The sequence below is a fragment of the Cynocephalus volans genome, chromosome 8 (assembly GCF_027409185.1).
Source record: "Cynocephalus volans isolate mCynVol1 chromosome 8, mCynVol1.pri, whole genome shotgun sequence".
In the NCBI taxonomy this organism is placed as follows: Eukaryota; Metazoa; Chordata; class Mammalia; order Dermoptera; family Cynocephalidae; genus Cynocephalus; species Cynocephalus volans.
In genome coordinates this window covers 56,021,951-56,042,868 of record NC_084467.1, presented here as the reverse complement: position 1 = coordinate 56,042,868, position 20,918 = coordinate 56,021,951, and the positions used below count along the sequence as shown (strand labels likewise).

Below are 20,918 nucleotides of genomic sequence, written 5' to 3'. Positions count from 1 at the left end.
ACACCCCCCATATAGGCCAAAAACATTTTGGACTCCCTACTGGTGGGTAGTTGATGGGCAAAGGACACAAAAATTGAGATATTACATTAAATATTACCAAATTTTACCTTTTGGGCAATTTTCCTATTCAAAAGTTATAGACATAAGTGTTTAGTACTGAAATTTCATTTTTGGTAGTTGTATTAGTCAGTTTTCTATTACATATAACAGAATACCTGAAACTGGGTAATTTATAAAGAAACAAAACTTGTTTCTTACAGTTTTGGAGGCTGGGGAAAGTCCAAGGTCCTGGGGGAACATCTGTTGAAGGCCTTCTTCTTGGTGGGGACTCTCTAGAGAGTCCTATGGCAATTCAGGTTATCATAGTGAGGGCTGTGCAAGAGTGCCTGTTAACATGCTCATTTGCTCTCATTATAAAGCCGCAAGTCACACTCCTGTGATAACCCATTTATCACTAACCCATTAATCCCATGAGTATACTCCTCAAAATCCAATCCCCTCTTAAAGGCCCCACCTTTCAAATACCATATCGGGGATTAAGTTCCAAAATGAGCTTTGGAGGGGAGAAACATTCAAAACAGCTGTAGCCATACATAGTTTATAGAAGGCATATTCTGTCCTCTGAGCTTTGGTCCAATTTTTCTTTCCAGAAAATTTCTCTAAGAATATAATAAAATTTCTCTTAGCAAAAATATATGCTAAATTATTATAGGAATAACATCAAATCAGTGCCACCCAAGTTCCTGATTATAATGTAAACTGACAACGAAACATAAAGGACAAGCCAATGACAAAGAATTAAAAAATTTAGTACTAGCTTTGTAAATCATTTATTCAAGTCACATTTAAATCTTGAATGGGTAATCTATTAAAATGTTACCCAGAAAAGAAGAAAAAAAGAAACAAAAACCAAAAACAATAGCAATAAAAGTTACTCAAAAAATTTACCTTGCCAATCCCAAATAATTTAAAGACCAGGTTAGTGGCCCAAACTATTCACATCATAAGAATAACCTGGAGTACTTATTAAAAATAGAGTCCTAGACACTCCATGAGGAACTCAGTAGGTCTGGGGCTAAGGGTTCTGTGTTTTTAATATATGCAAACAATCTAGCTTTACTCCAGATTTATTGAATAGGGCCAGATGAGAACTGCTAACCTAGATAAATATTACCAAGAAGGCAAGCTGAAAAAGCATTTTGTAAAATACAAGTACTCTTCAGATGTAAGATATTAACAAACAAATGGAAAATCAACAAAGATGAGAGGAGGGAAGAAAAAGGGAAAAAAAGAGGAATGCAAACAGAAACAAACGGACCTTAATGTCTATCAGGTTAATAATATAACCACAAGGAGGGAGGGGGAAGACCTATTCTAACTAACTTTGGAACACAGTATTTTGACCATGTAACCTTAAGGACAAAATGAGTGTACACAATATTGTACTCTAGTAGGAATATTTATTTTCGTTTTTCACAGTGGTATAGGTTAGCAATTTCAAAGTACCTTATGTATATTTTAGGACTGAACAAATAGGAAATACATTGCGGGAAAGGGAAGACAGGTTTGTCACTGCTGAAGAATGGAAAAGGAAAGAAGGACTAGAATGGACCCTGTGGTCTTGAACTAGAATGACATATACTAGTATGAACAAATGCTTTTAATATATGGACAGAGAGATATATAGAAATGCAGATTTGTGTATATTATATACATGCATTGTGTGTATATTGCACAAGCACATACATATAACTAGCTCTTTACAATGAGAGGACTAGAAACAGTGACACACCAGCAACAATGAGCAACTAGCCTCCAGATGCTGATTTGTAAATATGAGGGTACTTTAAAAAGTTCATGAAGAGTCATATTATCTTTTATTCTATTTTTCCATGAACTTTGAAGTACCTTCATAGCATTCTCCAATTAAAGATACCTTGGAGAAATGGTTGATTCCAGTGTCATATCAGGGAAAGTGTAAGATCAACCCAGAACATTTTACAGTGCTATAAAGTAATAAAGTCTTCAAAAAAAATGATGCGACACATGAAAAGGACACAGGAGCCATCTTGAATAGGCTCCCACTGGCCAAATATGTGACAATTTGAGTAATAAAATAAATAATGATAGTGTTTTAGTTCGTGTTTTAGTCCATTCCTATTGCTTCTAACAAAATACCTGAAACTGGGTGATTTATAAAGAAAATGAGATTTATTGCTTACAGTTTCTGAGGCTAAGAAGTTCAAAGTCCATCTGGTGGTAGCGACAGTGACCCAGGGATCTTACACTGCAAGATGGCGGAAGCAGAAAGAGCAGCAGAGAAGGCAGAGACAGGGAGACAGATTCTCCTCTTCCTTTAAAGCCCTCAGAACCGTGCCCCTGACCACCATTATTAATCCATTCACTACTGCACCGTCCCACGATCCAATCACTTCTTCAAGGCTCCACCTTTCAATTACCATAAAGGATTTCCCACCTTCTTAGCAGTCACAGTGGGAGCTAAGTTTCTAATACATAAAACCTGGGGACACAATTCAAGCTTTAGTGAGTTTTGGGGGAACATAATTAAATCCACTACAGTCCGTTTCTTTTGTTTACAAGAAAATACCTGAAACTGGGAAATTTGTAAAGAAACAATATTTATTGCTTACTGTTTCAAACAAGGCACTCTCAGGAGTGCCCTGTTTGCGGCTGGTGACTCTACAGTGATGCAGGGTATCGCATGGTGAGAATGGCTGAGCATTCTCACCATGTGATATGCTGAACTGAGAAGATAGGAGAACTGAGAAGAGAGAGCTTCTCAGTTGCTCTCCTTTTAAAGCCATCAGAACCATACCCACTACTCCATGAATGGATCAATCCATTCATGAGGACACAGTCCTCACAATCTAACCATCTCTTAAAGGCCCCATCTTTCAATTACAGTAATAGGATTTCCCACCCTCTTAAGACTGTCATAGTGGGGATTAAGTTTCAGTGAGTTTAGGGGGGACATCCAATCCACAGCAGTTAGTAACTTATGGGCTATAGCCCATAAAATAAAATAAGAATCCATGAGCCCATGCTGATGTGAAGGAAGCAAGCAAGGAATGAAGGAAAGATGGGAGAGAGGAAGGGAGGAAGGAAGGAAGAAAAGTGGATGGAAAGTACGTCCCTCACTAAGCCTAGCACTGTGGCCTGCACATACTAAATGTTTCTTGATTGAATAACGCTATTACTAAAATGTCTCAATTAACATTTAGCACTTTTGTTTACAAACAGCACATTTTTTGTCTCTAAAATGTCACTTGGTTCTTTTTTATATCTTCAATTCCTCTCATTCTTTTCACATTTTCCTTTATATTCTTGAGCGTGTAGCACATATTAGTGATACTGTCTTTGCCAATTCTATCATATCTGACATTTCTGGGTCCGTTGCTGTTGACTAGTTTTTCTTTATCTCTTGGTTAAAGGTCACGTTTTTCCTATTTCTTCGTATATCTAGGTTTGTTTTGTTTTGTTTTGTTTTGTTTTTACTGGACACCAGATGTTGTGCATATTATTTTTTTAAGTATTGCATTGTATTATTTTGCTTTAAAGAGTGTTGTCCAAGTGTTGGACAACAAGGTCTCTCTAATCTGGTTTGTGGGAACTTGAATAATTCCTTGTCCTGTATGACTTTTATGAATTGTTTAGATTACAGCTCCCTAATAACTGCTCTCTTTCTAGAAGTTTTTCTTACCCATTACCATGAACAGATTAGTATTCAGCCAGAGTCAAAACGACTCCACTGCAAATTTCTATGTACGTCCTCGCTTTAATGTACTCTGCCTCATGAATTTGAGCCACTTACACTCTCTGAATACCTGTCTCTGTTTCCTCAATTCAGCAAGGTTGCTGGGCTCTGCTTGAGTTCCCCAGTCCTGTGCCATGTTCTGGAAATTGCAGGCATTCCAAAAAGCCTGATTAATGGCAGGACATGCTTTGTTTCTCTCTGGAATCACAATTCTGGTCTGCCTTTGTTCAATGTGTGGAAATAGCTATTTCCCACATTTTATCCAGTTTTTTAGTCATTTCTGACAAGAAAATAATCCCAGGCCCTTTTATTCCCTCTTGGCAGAGTCACTTTTGTTGACTTTTTGTACTAACTTTTGAAGATATAATGTACTCACAAAGTTGTCTTCTTTAAAAGGAGTAGTGAAATGGGGGTGGTTACTTGATGGAAATGTTCAAGCGAGGAAATTTATTTTTGAAATGGCATGCTGATCAGCTGAGAGGGGATAATGGCAGGAATAAAGTCCTGGAGTAGGTGACAGGAGATGGGATTCAGAACACATGAGAAAAGGTTCACCTTAGACTGGAAAACAGAGAATTCATTCACAAAAAAAAAAGAGAGAGAAAAGGAAATTGCACCAGCACTGACATGAGCAGCCTGGTAGATCTGGGTGAGAAAAACAATCATTGGGTAATCTCTACCTGCTTCTGTTTTCTCAGTAAAAATAAAAAGCAAGAACATCAGTAAGTCTCTCTGGCTCAGACTCAAGGAGGCCAGCTGCAATGCTGTAAGCAGCCCTACGGAGAGATCCGCGTGACAAGGAACTGAAGGAGGCCTCCAGCAACAACCAGGGAAGAACTGAGGCCTTCAGTCCAACAGCCCATGAGGAACCTGAAAGCCCACAGAGTGAGCTCAGAAACAGATCCTCCTGAAGTCAAACCTGGAAGTGACTGCAGTCCGGGTGGCTGACACCTTCACTGCAGCCTCATGAGAGACCTTGAAGCAGATGCCTCCGACTAAGCTGCACCTGGATTGCTGGCCCTCAGAAACTGTGAGATAATAAATGATTGCTGTTTTGAGCCATTAATTTTTGAGGTAATTTATTATATGATGATAGATCACTAATGCAGATAGCCATAACAAATACCTAAAAATGGAGGAGTGGCTTTGGAACAAGGCAACAGATAGAGGCTAGGAGGATTTGGAGAGGCATGGTAGAGAAAGCCTAAATTGCCTGAACAGACTGTTAGTAGAAATCTGGACTTCAAGGACACTGCCAGCATCCTTGGACACAAAAGGAAGTGAGGAACATATTCTTGGAAACTGAAGAAATTACAAATTTCTTGTGTAGTAGCTGAAAGCTTAGTAACACTATCATCCATAGTTATGTAAAAGGCATAGACTGTGCCTACTGAACTGGGTGATGTATTTAAGGAGATTTCCAAGCAAGTGTTGAAGTTGTATTTTGGTTTCTTCTTAGTGTAAGAGGAGAGATACATACTGAAGAAAGCCCTGTTAAACAAAAGGCACCAAGACTTGATAGTTTTGAAATACCCAGCCTCTCCAGATAGCAAACACTACTAAAATTAAGAAATGGCTTCTGAGCAAAGATTGAAGAGAAGTAGAGAACACCTCTGCTCAAAGAGATTTGTGGGCTTTTATTTACTGGAGTGAACCCTAGTAAGATTCACAGATGGCCTGTGCAGTTTTGTGAGAGAATTATATTAGCAGAAACATGGCTAATATAAACTGCTAACATAAAGACTGAAGAAGTACAAAATGTAAAAAAAGCCATTGGACACCCCAAAATTGTGCTGACACAAAGCAGGCTGAGGAAACCACTCAGCTGCAGATATGTGCTACCTTTCCTGAATCAGGGAGGTGACTCAGGCCAGAACCAAGAGTCCAGAAGGTGGAGCCAAGAACCATGGATTTGAGAATAAAGGACTAAACGAATCTGAAGGGTGCTGGGAGAGATGGTCCAAGAGTGAGATTCTCTTAATATAATTCTCTCAAGGTCCATCCATGTTGTTGCAAATGGCAGCATTTCATTCGTTTTAATAGCTGAGTAGTATTCCATTGTGTAGATGTACCACATTTTCCATATCCACTCATCTGATGATGGACATTTGGGCTGGTTCCAACTCTTGGCTATTGTAAAGAGTGCTGCGATGAACATTGGGGAACAGGTATACCTTCGACTTGATGATGAAACAAGTCAGGCACAGAAAGAGAAATACCACATGTTCTCACTTATTGGTGAGAGCTAAAAATTAATATATAAATTCACACACACACACACACACACACAAAAACCGGGGGTGGGGGGAGAAGATATAACAACCACAACTACTTGAAGTTGATACGACAAGCAAACAGAAAGGACATTGTTGGTGGGGGGAGGTTTTGCTGATGGGGAGCAATAATCAGCCACAATGTATATCGACAAAATAAAACTTAAAAAAAATAAATAAATAAAGATATAAAATTTAAAAATAAAACAAAAAGCTATGCTTTAAAAAACATTTTTAAAAGAAAAAAAAAGAGTGAGATTCTCGAAATTGAGATTATAGAAAGAGCGTGCTTATCATTGATGACAAAGTTCGAGTGTGTCCATGAGAATGGGTGAAGTAGGTGGGGTGAAAAATACTAGAATATTGGAAGTAAGGCACTCGGGAAGTTAAAGATCACCCACATGGATGTTGAAACCACCAAGAATGCTGACAGGGGTAATGGTGAAGAGACAAAGTAAACCAGGTGTTAGTAGTTACAAAAGTCCAAACTCCTTAACATAACTAGGAGGGCTGTTCATAATCTGATCTTTGCTTATTCCTGCACCCTGATTTCTCTTCATTCCCAGCCTCCCAACCCAACCACACTCAACTTTTCAAGTCCTCATATGTGCTATATGTGGCTCTGGGCCTTTGCAAATGTTCTTCACTCTTTCTGGCTCATTCTACTCTGCCTTGTCCTAATTTAGGCTGGATATTCCTCGTGTATGTTTCCACAAGTCCCTGTGTTTATTACATCACAGCATTTTCAGACTTTGCTGTTAAGTTTTCTGTTTTTATAACAGACCACTAGCTCCAGGGGGACAAGGGATGAGTCTATGTCATCGAACTCTGTTCCCTACTCTCAGTTCAGTGCCAGGTATACACAGTAGGAAGGAAGAAGAGGATATCCTTCCTAGGTCTAAGACGAAATGTCTAAAGTAGTTTCAAAATATAACATTTCTAGGGTATCTGTCCTGCAAATTCTCTGACAAACATTAATATCTGAGCTCAAACAATGCTTTCCCTTAAGGGACATATTTATAGGATTTTAAATCCCTTATAAACACTAGGTTTTATTCCTTAAAAAATACACTTTTTTACAGATGGAAACATTTGAAAGATTTCTCTTGTGAATTCTCCAATGTCCAGAAAAGGTGACTTGATTAAAGACTTTTCTACAGTAGCCACCATAATGGATTTTCTCTTCCGTGGAGGTCTCACTTGTTAAATTGGCCAGTTCTTCCTCCTGATCTCAAGTCTTATTTAAAGTATTTGGAGATATATTGCCTAACAAGGCACACAAAAAAAAGAATTAAAGGTAGAAATACTATATGATAATTGGTAAAATGAACATATTAACCAAATCATAAAGAGGTATAATGTGGCAAAAAAAAAAAAAAAAGAATGTTTCTCATATTGCATGAAATTCTGGCAGGTTTTACTGTACTAATATTTTTAGAAAACTGGGTTCAAAATAAAAGCAGGCCAAAAGAATCTGTTAAATTCATCATAAAAGCAATTTGAAAATCTTCCTAATTTATCATTATTTTCTCATTTTTCTGGGCTACTCCAAGTGAGTGACTTTAAAAATTAGTCCAGTGATCTAACATAACTTACAAATATTAGACATGGCCTGGTAATCAATACAAAACTGAGGGCAGTAGCAGCTATGCATATTTTCTTCCTTACAGTATGCTTATAGAACTTTGCATGCACATAATATATTTGCATATATGAACTAATTTATTCTCAATTTCCTCCTTTCCTTATTATTTTATTTAACTACTCTTGGAAGTGTTAACTTTATAATTTAGTTTTAGCTTCTAGACTATTCATTCAGGTGGAACTGTGACTGCATGTGAGGAGCAATTAATATTGCCCAGAGATCAATACTGGAAATTTGTACAGAAATTGATACAATGACAATCGTGACATAGCATCATCATATTTGGAGGACAGGTTAAGCATGTCTCCTTTTGTTCAAAGTGTAGTTACATCTTATTAGGTGAAATCACGAAGTTATAGAGAAGTTGTAGGGAAATTCAAGCATGTATAGAAAGGTATATGTGTAAGTATTGATGTTCAATTGTACCCCACAAACAAGTAATCAATTATGTTTCAATAAAAAAAAAATTTACTGAAATGAAAAAAAAAAAAGTATATGTGGATGTCAAGTAGCCAAAGGGGTGAATTATGGTGGTGAATAGGCTATTATCTCTCAGCTTCAAGCCCACCCTATCCTCTGTTTTGCTATGCTGAGGCTGGAACTCTGCAAACCATAGTTCTCCTCTACTACCTAGATTCTTGTTAAATTCTACCTTTGGGAGCACTAAAGCGAGACTAGAAGGCTAACAGGAACAAGAGACCTGATCCTTCCTATTTTGGTTCCCATTCTTGAAAATATCACCCCAGCAAAGGTTCTTCACCTGAGCAGCAGCAGTTGATTCCCGCAACCAGGCGCTGTGGATTGAATGTCCCCCCAAAACTCATTGAAGCTTGATTCCCATCATAACAGTGATAAGAGAGTAGGAAATCCAATTATAGCACTTGAAAGGTGGGGCCTTTTAGAGTTGATTAGATCATGAGGACTGTGCCCTGAATGAATTAAACCATTGATGGAGTACTGATTTAATAGTTTAGTGGGTTAGCATGGGTGTAGACTGGTGGCTTTATAAGAAGAGCACATGAAAGAGCTCTTACCATTCTAGCTATGTGATACCCTCATCACCACAGGACTCTGCAGAGATTCCCCACCAAGAGGAAGTCCCTCACCAAATGCACCCCCTGGACTGTGGACTTCCCAGCCTCCAAAACTGTAAGAAATAAATTTCATTTCTTTGTAAATTACCCAGTTTCAGGTATTCTGTTATAAGCAACAGAAACCAGACTAATACACCAGCTTTTTACCCATATTCTCAGAACCAGCCATGGTATGTCTTCTCAAAGACACCTGTACACCAGCCAGCCATCTGGCATCCCCTCCTAGGGTACATGAGTTCCAGCTCTCCAGGGTCCCTCCATCAAGTGCCTGTGGAACTAGTATCAACCTCCTCAGAGGTCAGCTCTTCAGGGCCTTCCTCCAAGTTTCCCTTTGTTCTGGCAACCGCCCCTTCCACTCCCCTGAACCAGTGCTGGCTAAAGACCTATCACTTCCACATTGCCAAATCCATATATATTATTCAGACCTTGTTACACCTTTCTGCTATATCTGATCATTGACCACTCACTTCTCCCACCTTTGGACAATATTATTCCTTTATTCATAATTTTGTGGCTCATTAAGACATTTCTGGAGGGTAAATTGGAAAAATTTTTTAGAAAGCATTTTGGCAATATGCATTCATTCAACAAATAATTTTTAAACATTTGTGTGAATATTTCCATTGGGTTAATTTTTTAGAGGTAGAACTGCTGATAAGCATAGTAGCTTCTATGTGTGTACATTTAGTAAGTGGTAGTCCAACTCTAAAATCTATCACATTAATGGTGTTCTACATCTGGAATTCTAAAACCTGAGTTCCATCAGAATCACCTAAAGTGCTTGGTAAAACACAGATTAATGTGCCCACCCCCAGAATTTTGGATTCACTAATTCTGGGAGGAGCTAGCAAATTTAAGTTTCTGACAAGTTTCAGGTAATGCTGATCTCCTTCTCAACATTACACTGCCCACACATTTTCTTATTATCTCTTATTTGTCTCTAAAGACTAAACGCACCTGTCTCCTTCCTTAGGAAACCTTTGCTCCTCTCACCAGCTGGACTAGATACACCCATCTAAGGCCCCAAATCAATCATGTTCTGCCATGACCTCATGTGCCTACCAAAAACACACCTGTACCCATTAAAACTGAAACCCTGTAAATATCTGTCCCGACCACTATCTCGTGAACATCTCAAGGGCAGAGATCATAACTATTCATTTTTTCTTTTTTGAAATGTCTTTATGTTTCTTTTTTATTGTTATTTTGGTAATTCATAACAGAACACTTAAAATGGTTGAAACAGTAAATTTTATGTTAAGTGACATTAAATACACTCCTGTTGTTATGCAACCATCACCGCCATCCGACTCCAGAACTTTTTTCATCTTCCCAAACTGAAACTCTGTACCCATTAAACAATAACTCCTCATTCCCTCTTCCTCCCAGCCCCTGGTAACTACTCTTCTGCTTTTTGTCTCAATTCAACTTTATATGGACAGCTTCTAGCACATTGCCCATCAATAACTGCAGAACTAAAAGAGGTGAGTCTCTTTCCGTTTAAGCACCAAATAAAAGAACTAATGAGAAAGAATTTTAAAGAGTTAAAATTCACATAGAAATGGTATATATTATCACTGAAGTTATTAGAAAACTTGAATGATATATCGGCTGTTAGAATTATAAGTGTATGGCTGTTTGAAACCACCATCTTGGCTCTCTGCATAGCACAAATAAATATTAGGTACCTAAATTTTTAAGGTTATAAAAAGATCAAATATGAAAAAAATCACCTGAAGAAAAAAATATACAAGTTTTTTTCATTTTTCCAGTCAAATATCTAGGACCCCTGAATTGAATTCACATTTATTTCAGACTATATATCCATCCATATCTGCAATGTCTTACTACCTGAATTAACAGGAAGAGAAGAGAAAAACTAATGTAGAAGAATGCTGTATAAAAAAAAAGAAAGAAAAATACAAACTGCATCCTATAAATGTATATTGATATAAAAGGAATGTAGGGATGGGAGGGGTTTCATAGTCCAGTTCTGTATATGGAAGCTCCTTTAAAAAAAAAATTATGTAGTAAAACTGTTCAAATTAATTTATTTAGTACTTACAAAACATATAAAAGATGGACCCTAAGGTCATAATTCTTGAAAGAATTCTTAACTAATGACTCCACATAACAGATGAATAATTTCAAGTCTCCTTTCATCCAGCACTGGACGTTCCAGTTTGCTCCTGAATTAAAAATAAAGTACATGAAATTCAAAAAACATTCTGAACAGCTCAGTGCAAGAGAAGAGCTAAATTAAATTTAACAGGGTCTGATACAACTTCCTTTGTGTGTTCTGAGGGAACAAGAACAGGCTCCAACTAGTGGTATGTGTTTACCCAAGTCATTTAGTCACTTGATTTCCTTCTTTGTAAAGTAAGACAATTAATTTCAATTACTGTTTCTCAAGATTTTCTTTAATCCCAGATCAGTTAAGTAAGACAAAAGACCTCAAAACTCACCTAGCTCAATTCATTCTCACTTTTCAAGAGAAAAAAGAATGTTAAACATCAATGTATAAGCAAATTTTGGAGGGATATTTATGTGTCTGCTTTAGCAAATAAAGCCACAGTGATTCATATTTCAATTATCATGCATGTCTTAAATTCTTGTTATTGTAATATTATAGGCCCCAAATACAATTGATGAAAGTATATTTCACTGCACACTGAAATACTCACCTGATTATGATGAATGTAAACTATTGGTGATTTGAAATTTTGAAAGCAAGACTATCAACAATGGAAAATCATGACTTACTTAAGACAACACGAACATATTTCCCCAAACCAGAAGGACTTTATATTAGGGACTTTGCAATACTGTTGAGCTCTATGAAGTAAACAGCCTACTTGGCAGATTAACAGATTGAAATCTTCAGTAACCACTACTTAGTCTAATAATTTTAGTTATGAAAACATAAACTCACTTAAAAGTAACCAGTTATTAGCCTTCAATTATAATGTAAAATTAAAATCTATAGCATCATAATTATTCCCCTTCCTAACTGAAGAAAGTACTAATTTTTTTACAATTTCAAGGCTCATAACTAGGATCTTGACTTCTTAAATTCATTCTTCATATATTTAATAATCACTAGATTGGCTAACTTTTAAGTTTCCTTACAAATTTTTTAAAGTGCTTCATTTAAAGTTAAATTAATGGCTATGAACTGAATTGGAGACACTGGGAATTATCACTTCTAACTTGTTTTAAAAACCTGATTTTATTGCATATTTATGCTTTATTCTTATTCCTAAACTGATTTAAACGTACAGGAGTGTTTCTTCGATCTAATCAATGGTGTGGAACAAGGTGCGATTTTGTACTTCAAGGGATATCTGGAAATGTCTGGAGTTTTTTTTATTACAACTGGAGAGGAAATGCTACTGGCATCTAGTACGTAGAGGCCAAAGCTGCTGCTAAACATCCCACAATGTGCAGGGCAGCCGCCATCACCAAGAATTATCTGTCCCAAAATGTCAATAGTATCAATTCAGAAATCCTGAAGAACCCTACATGGGAGTGCTATACTTATATACACCTACACTTTTACACTGTAGGTCTCTTCACGTGGCTTGAGTCAATTGACTCCACTCTACTTACCTTTATCATAAGACTTAGAAATAATTTGTTGTTTATATTTCCAGAGCAGAATTATTAACTACACTAGCTACATTCAGTATGCATTATACTTAACAACAAAAATCCCTTGATATAAAATGTATATTGCTTCAGGGAGATTCCTTGCTTGAGTAAGTAATATTATTCATAAATGTTTTCCAGTTTAACTCATTCAACAGTATTATTAGTCATTTGATATCTTATCTATTTAATGAAAATAAGGTGTGCTTTTTCCAGTTCAAAGCAAATTAAAGGAGTACAAGGAAAGCACTTAAAAGTAAAAAGAGTTCCCTTATTACATTTTTATGGGATATAAAATAATTAGGAGCTTATTGATTTGTTTGGTCACATGATGAATTCTAATTTTATTACTAATATAAAAATAATAATATAAGTTAAGAATCACATCCATAAGACATATATTTCATACCACTTTCAGAGAATTAAAACACCTTGTTCAATATAGTTAAAAAAAATAATAGCTAATGCTTGGAACATTAAAATACTTACCTATTTGTTGGAAAACTAAAGAATTTACTGTTGAAACAAGTGTCTTCCCTGCAGTGTTGTCTGCATGTACAGAACAGTTTTTATCTTGCTCACTCCAAAAGCAACAGTGGAAAGTTGTATTGGGTAAGTTAGAAAGGGAGGTAGCACTTGAATTAAATCTAGCTTCAACAACTGCCTCATAATGTTCATTCAAATTTGAAGTGTTCTTTGAGATTCCAGCAGGCAAGAAGTAGTCATAAGTTGTATTTGGTGGCATGCAAGACAATTTAAATCTCCAGGGAGTTATTGGATATGCCAAGTTAAACGCAGTTATCATGTAAATAAATTCTGTTAAGACATTAAAAAGACACATAGAAAATAAGTAATCATTTTAACTAAGACATAAATAGGAAGTATCTGAAATTAAACCATGTAGTGCTCAGTAATAATTATTTCACTTTCTGAGTGCTCATTCAGTGCCTAATGAATAGCTCTGTGCTTCTACTGTACAAAGCGTTATACAGGAGAGGGTGAATTTATTGATAGAAATAACTCCACTCCGAATCTAAAAAAAAAATGTGGTTCTCTTGGAAGTACAGAGTAGAATAATGGTTCACAGTGGCCGAGGTGGGGGCGGGGGGATGGAAGTGGTGGGTTAATGGGTACAAAGTTATGCTATCTACCCTAAGAAAATCATTGTATAGTATATGTATGTATTGAAACAACACACTGCTCCCCACAAATATGTACAAATAAGCATTTTTTTAAAAAGAAAGAAAGAAAAGAAAAGAAATAACTCCACGCCGGCACCTCTTGTTGGAATTCATGCTTCATTTTTCCTTATAAATCTGATATCTCACATTTACATTTTAATGAAACGAAATTAACACTAAATATTTCATTCTCCTTTTCTAAAAACTATTACTATAACTTCCAGCATAAATGGAAAATATCTGGATGTGCAATTATATAAACAAACATTAAAGTGCTGTTTTGATATTTATTAAAGGGAGTAACACCAAAGTGTTAACACTGCTTTCACTGAGTGCTTTTAGAAATGGTTTGTCTTCAACATTAGGACAGCTGGATGATCTCCTGAACCTGCCCATGATCCTCCAGATATAAGACATCATATTAGACATGCCCTTAACTCACTTTCCAAGAAATAATACACAATGATAGGCTTCTTACAGGAAACTTCTACTGATGATTAAATTCTCACTTTTTAAACATGTAAAAATTAAGAACAATTATGTATCCCCCCAAAAAACTTAAAATTTACTTATTTTTAAATAATTATTTGAAAATAAAACAATAATTAATTCTCCATAATTCTTCTTCTGTAAGTTACCCAAATAAAAAACAAGTGTGTTGTCTCATATACACATTAATGCAGAATGAGAATTCTGAGAATTTTGTATGGATTTGCACTGAATGAGAATTTTGAAGAATTATGGTAAATGTAAAAAGGGAAGAAAATAGAAGCAACCAACTTCTTCAGTAGGTGAATGCAGAAATAAACTGTGGTACATCCAGACAATGGAATATTATTCAATGGTGAAATGAGCTATTGAGCCATGAAAAAACATGGAGGAACCTAAAATCCATATTACTAAGTGAAATAAGCCAATCTGGAAAGGCTACCTACTGTATGATTCCACTACATGGCAGGTTGGAATAGGCAAAACTATGGTCACAGTAAAATGACTGCTGGTTGCCAAGGAGTTAGGGGGGTGGAGGGATAAATAGGTGGCACACAAAGGACGAATAGTGCAGTGAAAGTATTCTATATGACTCTATCATTGTGGATAAATGTTATTATACATTTGTCAAAACCCATAGTATGTACAACACCAAGTGTGAACCCTGATGTAAACTATAGACTTTGGGTGATGATGTGTCAATGCAGGTTCATCAATTGTAACTAATGTGCCACTCTGGTGCGGGGTGTTGGTAATGAAGGAGGCTGTGCATGTTGGGGGGGGGGCAGGAAGTATATGGGAAATCTCTGTACCTTCTTCTAAATTCTGCTGTGAACCTAAAACTGCTGTAAAAAAAAAAAAGTCTATTTAAAAATGTAAGAAAACAAAAATTCTTAAAAAATTAATCCACAAATTTATTTTTTAAATTACAAAAGCAATACATGTAAAACTATTCAAACAATACATAGGTAATAACCACGAATAGTTTGGTTTCTAAACCTTTTATAAATATAAATTATATAAATATGTATAGATGCAAAAATTAAGGCAAAAATGATTAACATGACTAATATTACTATGTCCACACTGATGACAATTAGGTGTCATAACATCAGCAAAATAAATATTCATTGTAATTGTGTTCCTTTGGATTTTTTTTTTTTAATTCTCACAACAACTTTTTTAGGTAAATACTATTGTTATCTGCATTGAGGTTTGTAGCCAAAACCCCACCATGTAATACAGTGTTCCTTTGCATGGCATTGTCCTCTGTGTCTATATATTCTCCAGAAATCCTTTTTTTCTTATCTTTCTAATTTTATTTTTTTAATTAACAAATAATAATTGTATATATTTATGGGGTACAATGTAATGTTTTGATATATGTATACATTATGAAATGATTTCAATCCTTCTAACGTATTTCTGAAATCAGAACATCTCAATCAAAACAGAAATATTTTTTGGTTTTACAAAACCATGAATGTGTTACAGTACTAACTGAAAGCATTATATTTCCTAGCTGCACATGAAGAATTCAATTGGCTAAGCTGAAATTAGCCTAAAATCCTCAAAAAAGTATTTAAATATAAAATGTAATAATGAGCTTCAAAGACACAGTAACTATTAAATCAGTTTAATTAAAAGGTAAGTCTATTTTGTTTATATGTTTCTTTTGCAAATGATATTTTCTTTCCCTCCAAACGAATCCTAAACAGCAAGAGGTCCAGAATTTTCATCTGAAGGCACATGTTATTAGATAACAATATCCCAGAATCTCTTCTGATTCATAAAACTTGATGAAACCACAAATCTTTTGAAAAGTCAATAAGAAACACTAGGGAATAATAAAAATTAGAGAGTATAAAAGAGAATGAATAGTTTTCTTAAATATATCTAATAAAATTAGAGAGAATATAAAAGAGAATGAGTTATTTCTCTTGGATAGTTCCTTGTGGCATAGTTTTTTGGAAATCTGTAACAGTGGAGTTGTTCTGGGTATTTCTGTAATTATACAGATGGCTGCCATGAGAAAGAACAGCACATACAACAAGGACGACTTCTAGAGATGCGTGTAAGAGTGCCTTTAGACTGGAGTAGCCAAGGAGGTGCTCAGAACTAGCTGACACACATACAGGTAACTACTGCCAGATAAATCAATTTATTAAAGATAGCCTGACCTTAATTTCAAAAACTTGGAACCCAACCTAAATTAAATTATTTGGGTTTAAAAAAATCAGAATATCACCAGAATGTGGTGAAAACCAAGTGAGAACAGTATGTTCAAAAGTTATTGGCAATGTGTTACTAATTTCAAACAGAAAGCTGCTGCAGTTCACAGCATTTAAAAACAAAAGACATTAAAAGAGTATCTGAAGCTTTCTCTTGAGAAAATCCCCACACTGGGCACAAGGAAGAAGTAGTGTACATTCAATCTCTGAAGGCATTCTTGTAGTGGTATTCAAGATGGCAATTTCCAACATATACACCATCCCTTGATAACATCCCCTTATAACATCATATTTGTCATCATTCTAATAGAGAACAGCATTAAAATGGTATCTCCCTTTCATTTGAGAGTAAACCTATCATTTTGTGTCAGTCATTTATTTTAAATATTATCACCAAGTAAACTGCTCCTTGATATAGAGAACTAAAGTTTTGACTATCATCTGATACATATTTGTAATTTAATAATGCTACATTTGCTAAATAAAATTTAAATATGTAAATGTCATTATATCTTATTTCTAAATGTTTATACAGGTGTTAGTGTATATATACATATATATAAATTTGCTGTACTGTAAAAGAAAACAAAGTTAAAAGGCAAATAATGAGCAATGAGAAAACATTCTCATCATGATGGTTCATATTATATGTCAATTTGACTGGACCCACAGGGCGCCCAGACATTTGGTCAAACATTACTCAGTATGTCTGTGAAGATGTTTCTGGATTACATTTACATTTGAATTGGTAGACTGAGTAAAACAGATTGCCCTCCCTGGTATGGGTCAGTCTTATTCAATCAATTGAAGGCCTGAATAGAATTAAAAGACTAAGTAAGAGGGAACTCCTGATGTGTGACTGCCGTGAGCAAGAACATTGGTCTTTTTCTACCTTAGGACCAGAATTGAAACTGGCCCTTTTTGGGTCTTGAGCCTGTCAGCATTCAGACTGGAACTTACACCATCAGCTGTCTGGGTTTTCAGGCCTTTGGACTTGGACTGGAACTATGCCATTAGCTCTCCTAGGTCTCCAGCTTGCTAACTGCAGATCTTGGGGGGACTTTTCAGCCTTCATAATTGCATGAGTCAATTCCTTACAATCAAACTCTTTATACGTGCACACACACACACACACACACACACACAAACACAAGTGCACATATTATTCATTCTGTTTCTCTGGAGGCCCTAATACAAGGCTAGATATCTATTCTATTTTAGAAATTTCTAAAATTTAACTAGGACCAACAGAACACAACAACAAAATGGTAAAAGTATATAAACTAGAAAATCACATCCTAAATATAAATGGTAATAAACAGTGCTCAGCCTCACAAATAATCAAATAAAATAATATTGAAATGAGATGCCATATTTTGCTTATCTGAAAGGGCAAACAGGGAAAAGAATGTTAATATGCATCTTTGGCAGAAATGCAATGGAACAGTACTCTTACATGATCATGTTAGGACAGCAAATGGTACAAAGCTTTATGGAGGAGATATCACAGTATCAAATTCAAAAACGTGCATACTACTCAACACAGAAACTTCTCTTTAGGAAATAACCTGCAGAAACATTTTTCTGAACATACAAAGATATATGTATATGGGTTTTCAAAGTAGCATTATTTGTTACAGAAATAAACTGCCAATAAGAAATTATTTAAATAAGTAACTTATGATACATTCATACAGCACAGTCTTGTAACCATTAAACTAATAAGTACACCAGTAAATACTGACAAGAAAAGCTGTCCTGATAAATTGAAAACCTGTTAAATGGAAAAAGATACATGCAGAAAAATATGGTAGACCAATTCTATTTTTGCAACTATAAATATGAGTGTGCATGTATGTTATAATTCTGGACAGATACACCATCAGGACGTCTTCAGGAAGTTGGGAAGCATTTTCATTTTCACACTCATACTTTTGTTTGGTTTGCATTTTTAATCATGAGCATGTATGAGAGTTTCTAACTAGAAAAAGGAAATTCTGTTAGTCAATAAATGAAACAGCATCTCTAAGGGCAAAATCTCTATCTTAAATAAGGGCATTAAAACAGTAAATAACTTACCCCAATGTAACAAAATCACAGAGAATTTTTGACACATCATCTTACTTCAGAGAAGCACACCTGCAAAACAGTAAATCCAAAGCAAATAAAACACACACATATAGAAACACATATAAATGAGCTGTCTGTGGAAAACATAAAAAGAAAATGATTATAAATAAATCTTCAAATTTTAATCTCTGTAATGCTCTAGGATCAATATCCGAGAAGCATCTCACATTAAATTATAAGTTACAGATTTACTCCTGTGCATATGCTATCTTACATAGTTAAAATATAAGCCATATAATTAAAAAAATGCGATGCTCCTTTAATCCATAACAAACCAAGACAGATATCCCAGGATAAGACTGAATTTTTAACTAGAGTGCTCACAATGTTGACTAAATACATGAAAGATCATCTAACATCATTAATATCCTTATCTTCATGCTCAGTTCTTAGATATCCCTTATTTTCTAAAGTCTTTATCTTTACCATGATACTACGAAGACAAATGGTTATAACATAGGTAACAACTGCGTAGTTATTTCCAATAAATAGAAAATTTTCCAATATGCTCTTGGAAACGTATTATTCATTTGCAGATGAGACAATAGTCACATTTGGAGAGCTATCAGAGTAATTCAAGGAAAGTCTGATGGCTTAATAACTCCAAAAGATGGGATGACTTCAGAGACAAGATTTCCCATGAATTCCACTCAATTTGAAATACATCACAAATAAGATTATTCTTACTACTACATCATGAATTAGAATGGAGGTATAATTTTAATATATTGGGCTTGGACTTATGATGAAATCCTACATGATTTTGATGTTTCAGTCTTTTTATATTATCTCAAATTGAGGATTCACTGCACTACATGAAAGTAGTCTGAGGTAAAAAAAAAAAAAAACCATGAATTAGGTGCCAGGAGTCTTGAGAGCCAGTCTCGGCTCTTCTAATCAGCCATAGGACTTGAGATTTCAACACTCTGGACCTCAGGTTCCAGATCTACAAATCAGACTGTTGGATGATCTCTACAATCCCTTTCAGATCTGCCTATGATTCTGAAAGATTTTTTTTTTTTTTTTTTTTTTTTTTTTTTGTCTTTTTCGTGACCGGCACTCAGCCAGTGAGTGCACCGGCCATTCCTATATAGGATCCAAACCCACGGTGGGAGCGTCGCTGTGCTCCCGGCGCCGCACTCTCTCGAGTGCGCCACGGGCTCGGCCCTGATTCTGAAAGATTTTATTTTAAAATAGAAATCACAGATTAACTATAAAGAATATTATAAAATTTTAAGTGAGAAACATGTCTCATAACTCAATTCTGAGAATTGGCACCCTTTGATGAGTAAATAGAAAAACAGGTTTATTCATTTTACAACCTACATAGTATTCTGAAGAAAATCGATGAGGATTAACAACTTGTAGTCTGGTAAATTTGGTTTTTAGACTATCAGGTTTTCATCAGAATTTTGGTTCTTTATACACTGACATCACAATGTTTCTTTTGGATTTCTAGAAATTGGTTCAGTGTTTGGAATCCTCACGATCTACTCATATTCAATTTGTGCAAATTCATCTCTGTTTCTTATGCTACCTGTTTCTGATATGAAATGTTCTCATAAAATAAGCCCAAGGGCAAATTTCATGATCAGAATGTGTCATAGATACAAGATATCACTAGACTATGTGTTTTGATTAAACTGACTGGTGACTAGTGACCAGTCCAACAATTGATTAGACTGACTTTTAACTCAATTGATCTGCTAAGGGATAAAATAGATCAGTTGTTTTCTTGTTTTCTTTACATAGGAAATTTAATGTTCATTTAATGTTCCATGCAAAACACAAACTGCTCTGGTGGTTTGAATTCTTACAATCAGATTTCATTCTTAAATAACAGAGAAACAATAACAAGTGTGAAAAGGACATAGACACAACCTTGAGGACACTGTGAAAGGTGGTATCTCATACAGATTCAATGACAGAAATATTTACATGCACCCTAAATTGTACCAAGAGGAATATAAAGAGGTTTACCAAAACACAAACAATACAGAAAAATAGTGACAAAAATTTTTAAACTATGAGCCAAAATCAAGCAAAGGGAAAACTAATGGTAGAGTGACCAAAATAAGTCTATTACACCAAACATCATTTATTTGAATACACTTTCTAAGAATGAGCCATTAATTTGCTCTAAGCTTTCTTATGGTCAAATTGTTCAATTATAAATTCACAGAATACTTAAAATGAAACTCACAGCTTAGGGGAAAAGTCCAAACAATCCTAACACTAAGAACAGTAAGAAATTTTTCCTGATTAACTTCATAAGGTAACAGGTAACATTGTCATAAACATCATAACAGTACCAGGGTTTCAGGGGAATTTCAAAATTCAATATTTTCTCACTCTGTCCACTGACAATACCATGTTCTAAGCCACCATTTTCTCTTTCCTGGACTATCAGAAGAGCCTCCTCATTGGTCTCCCTGCTTCTGCCCTCGCTCCC

General features: G+C 35.4%; 1 protein-coding gene across 2 annotated transcripts in view; it reads right to left on the bottom strand.

Annotated features, from left to right (window-relative positions):
- The window catches only part of LEPR (leptin receptor), an 83,543-nt gene extending 65,088 nt beyond the window's left edge, over positions 1 to 18,455 (bottom strand). For both annotated transcript variants that reach the window (XM_063105114.1, XM_063105115.1), the window contains exons 1-3: positions 18,416 to 18,455; positions 12,925 to 13,251; positions 10,853 to 10,976 (exon numbers count right to left, since the gene is read on the bottom strand). In XM_063105114.1, coding sequence (XP_062961184.1) covers positions 10,853 to 10,976; positions 12,925 to 13,251; positions 18,416 to 18,455 — 491 coding nt within the window. The remainder of the gene's footprint in view (positions 1 to 10,852; positions 10,977 to 12,924; positions 13,252 to 18,415) is intronic.
- Between the last annotated feature and the right edge of the window lie 2,463 nt (positions 18,456 to 20,918).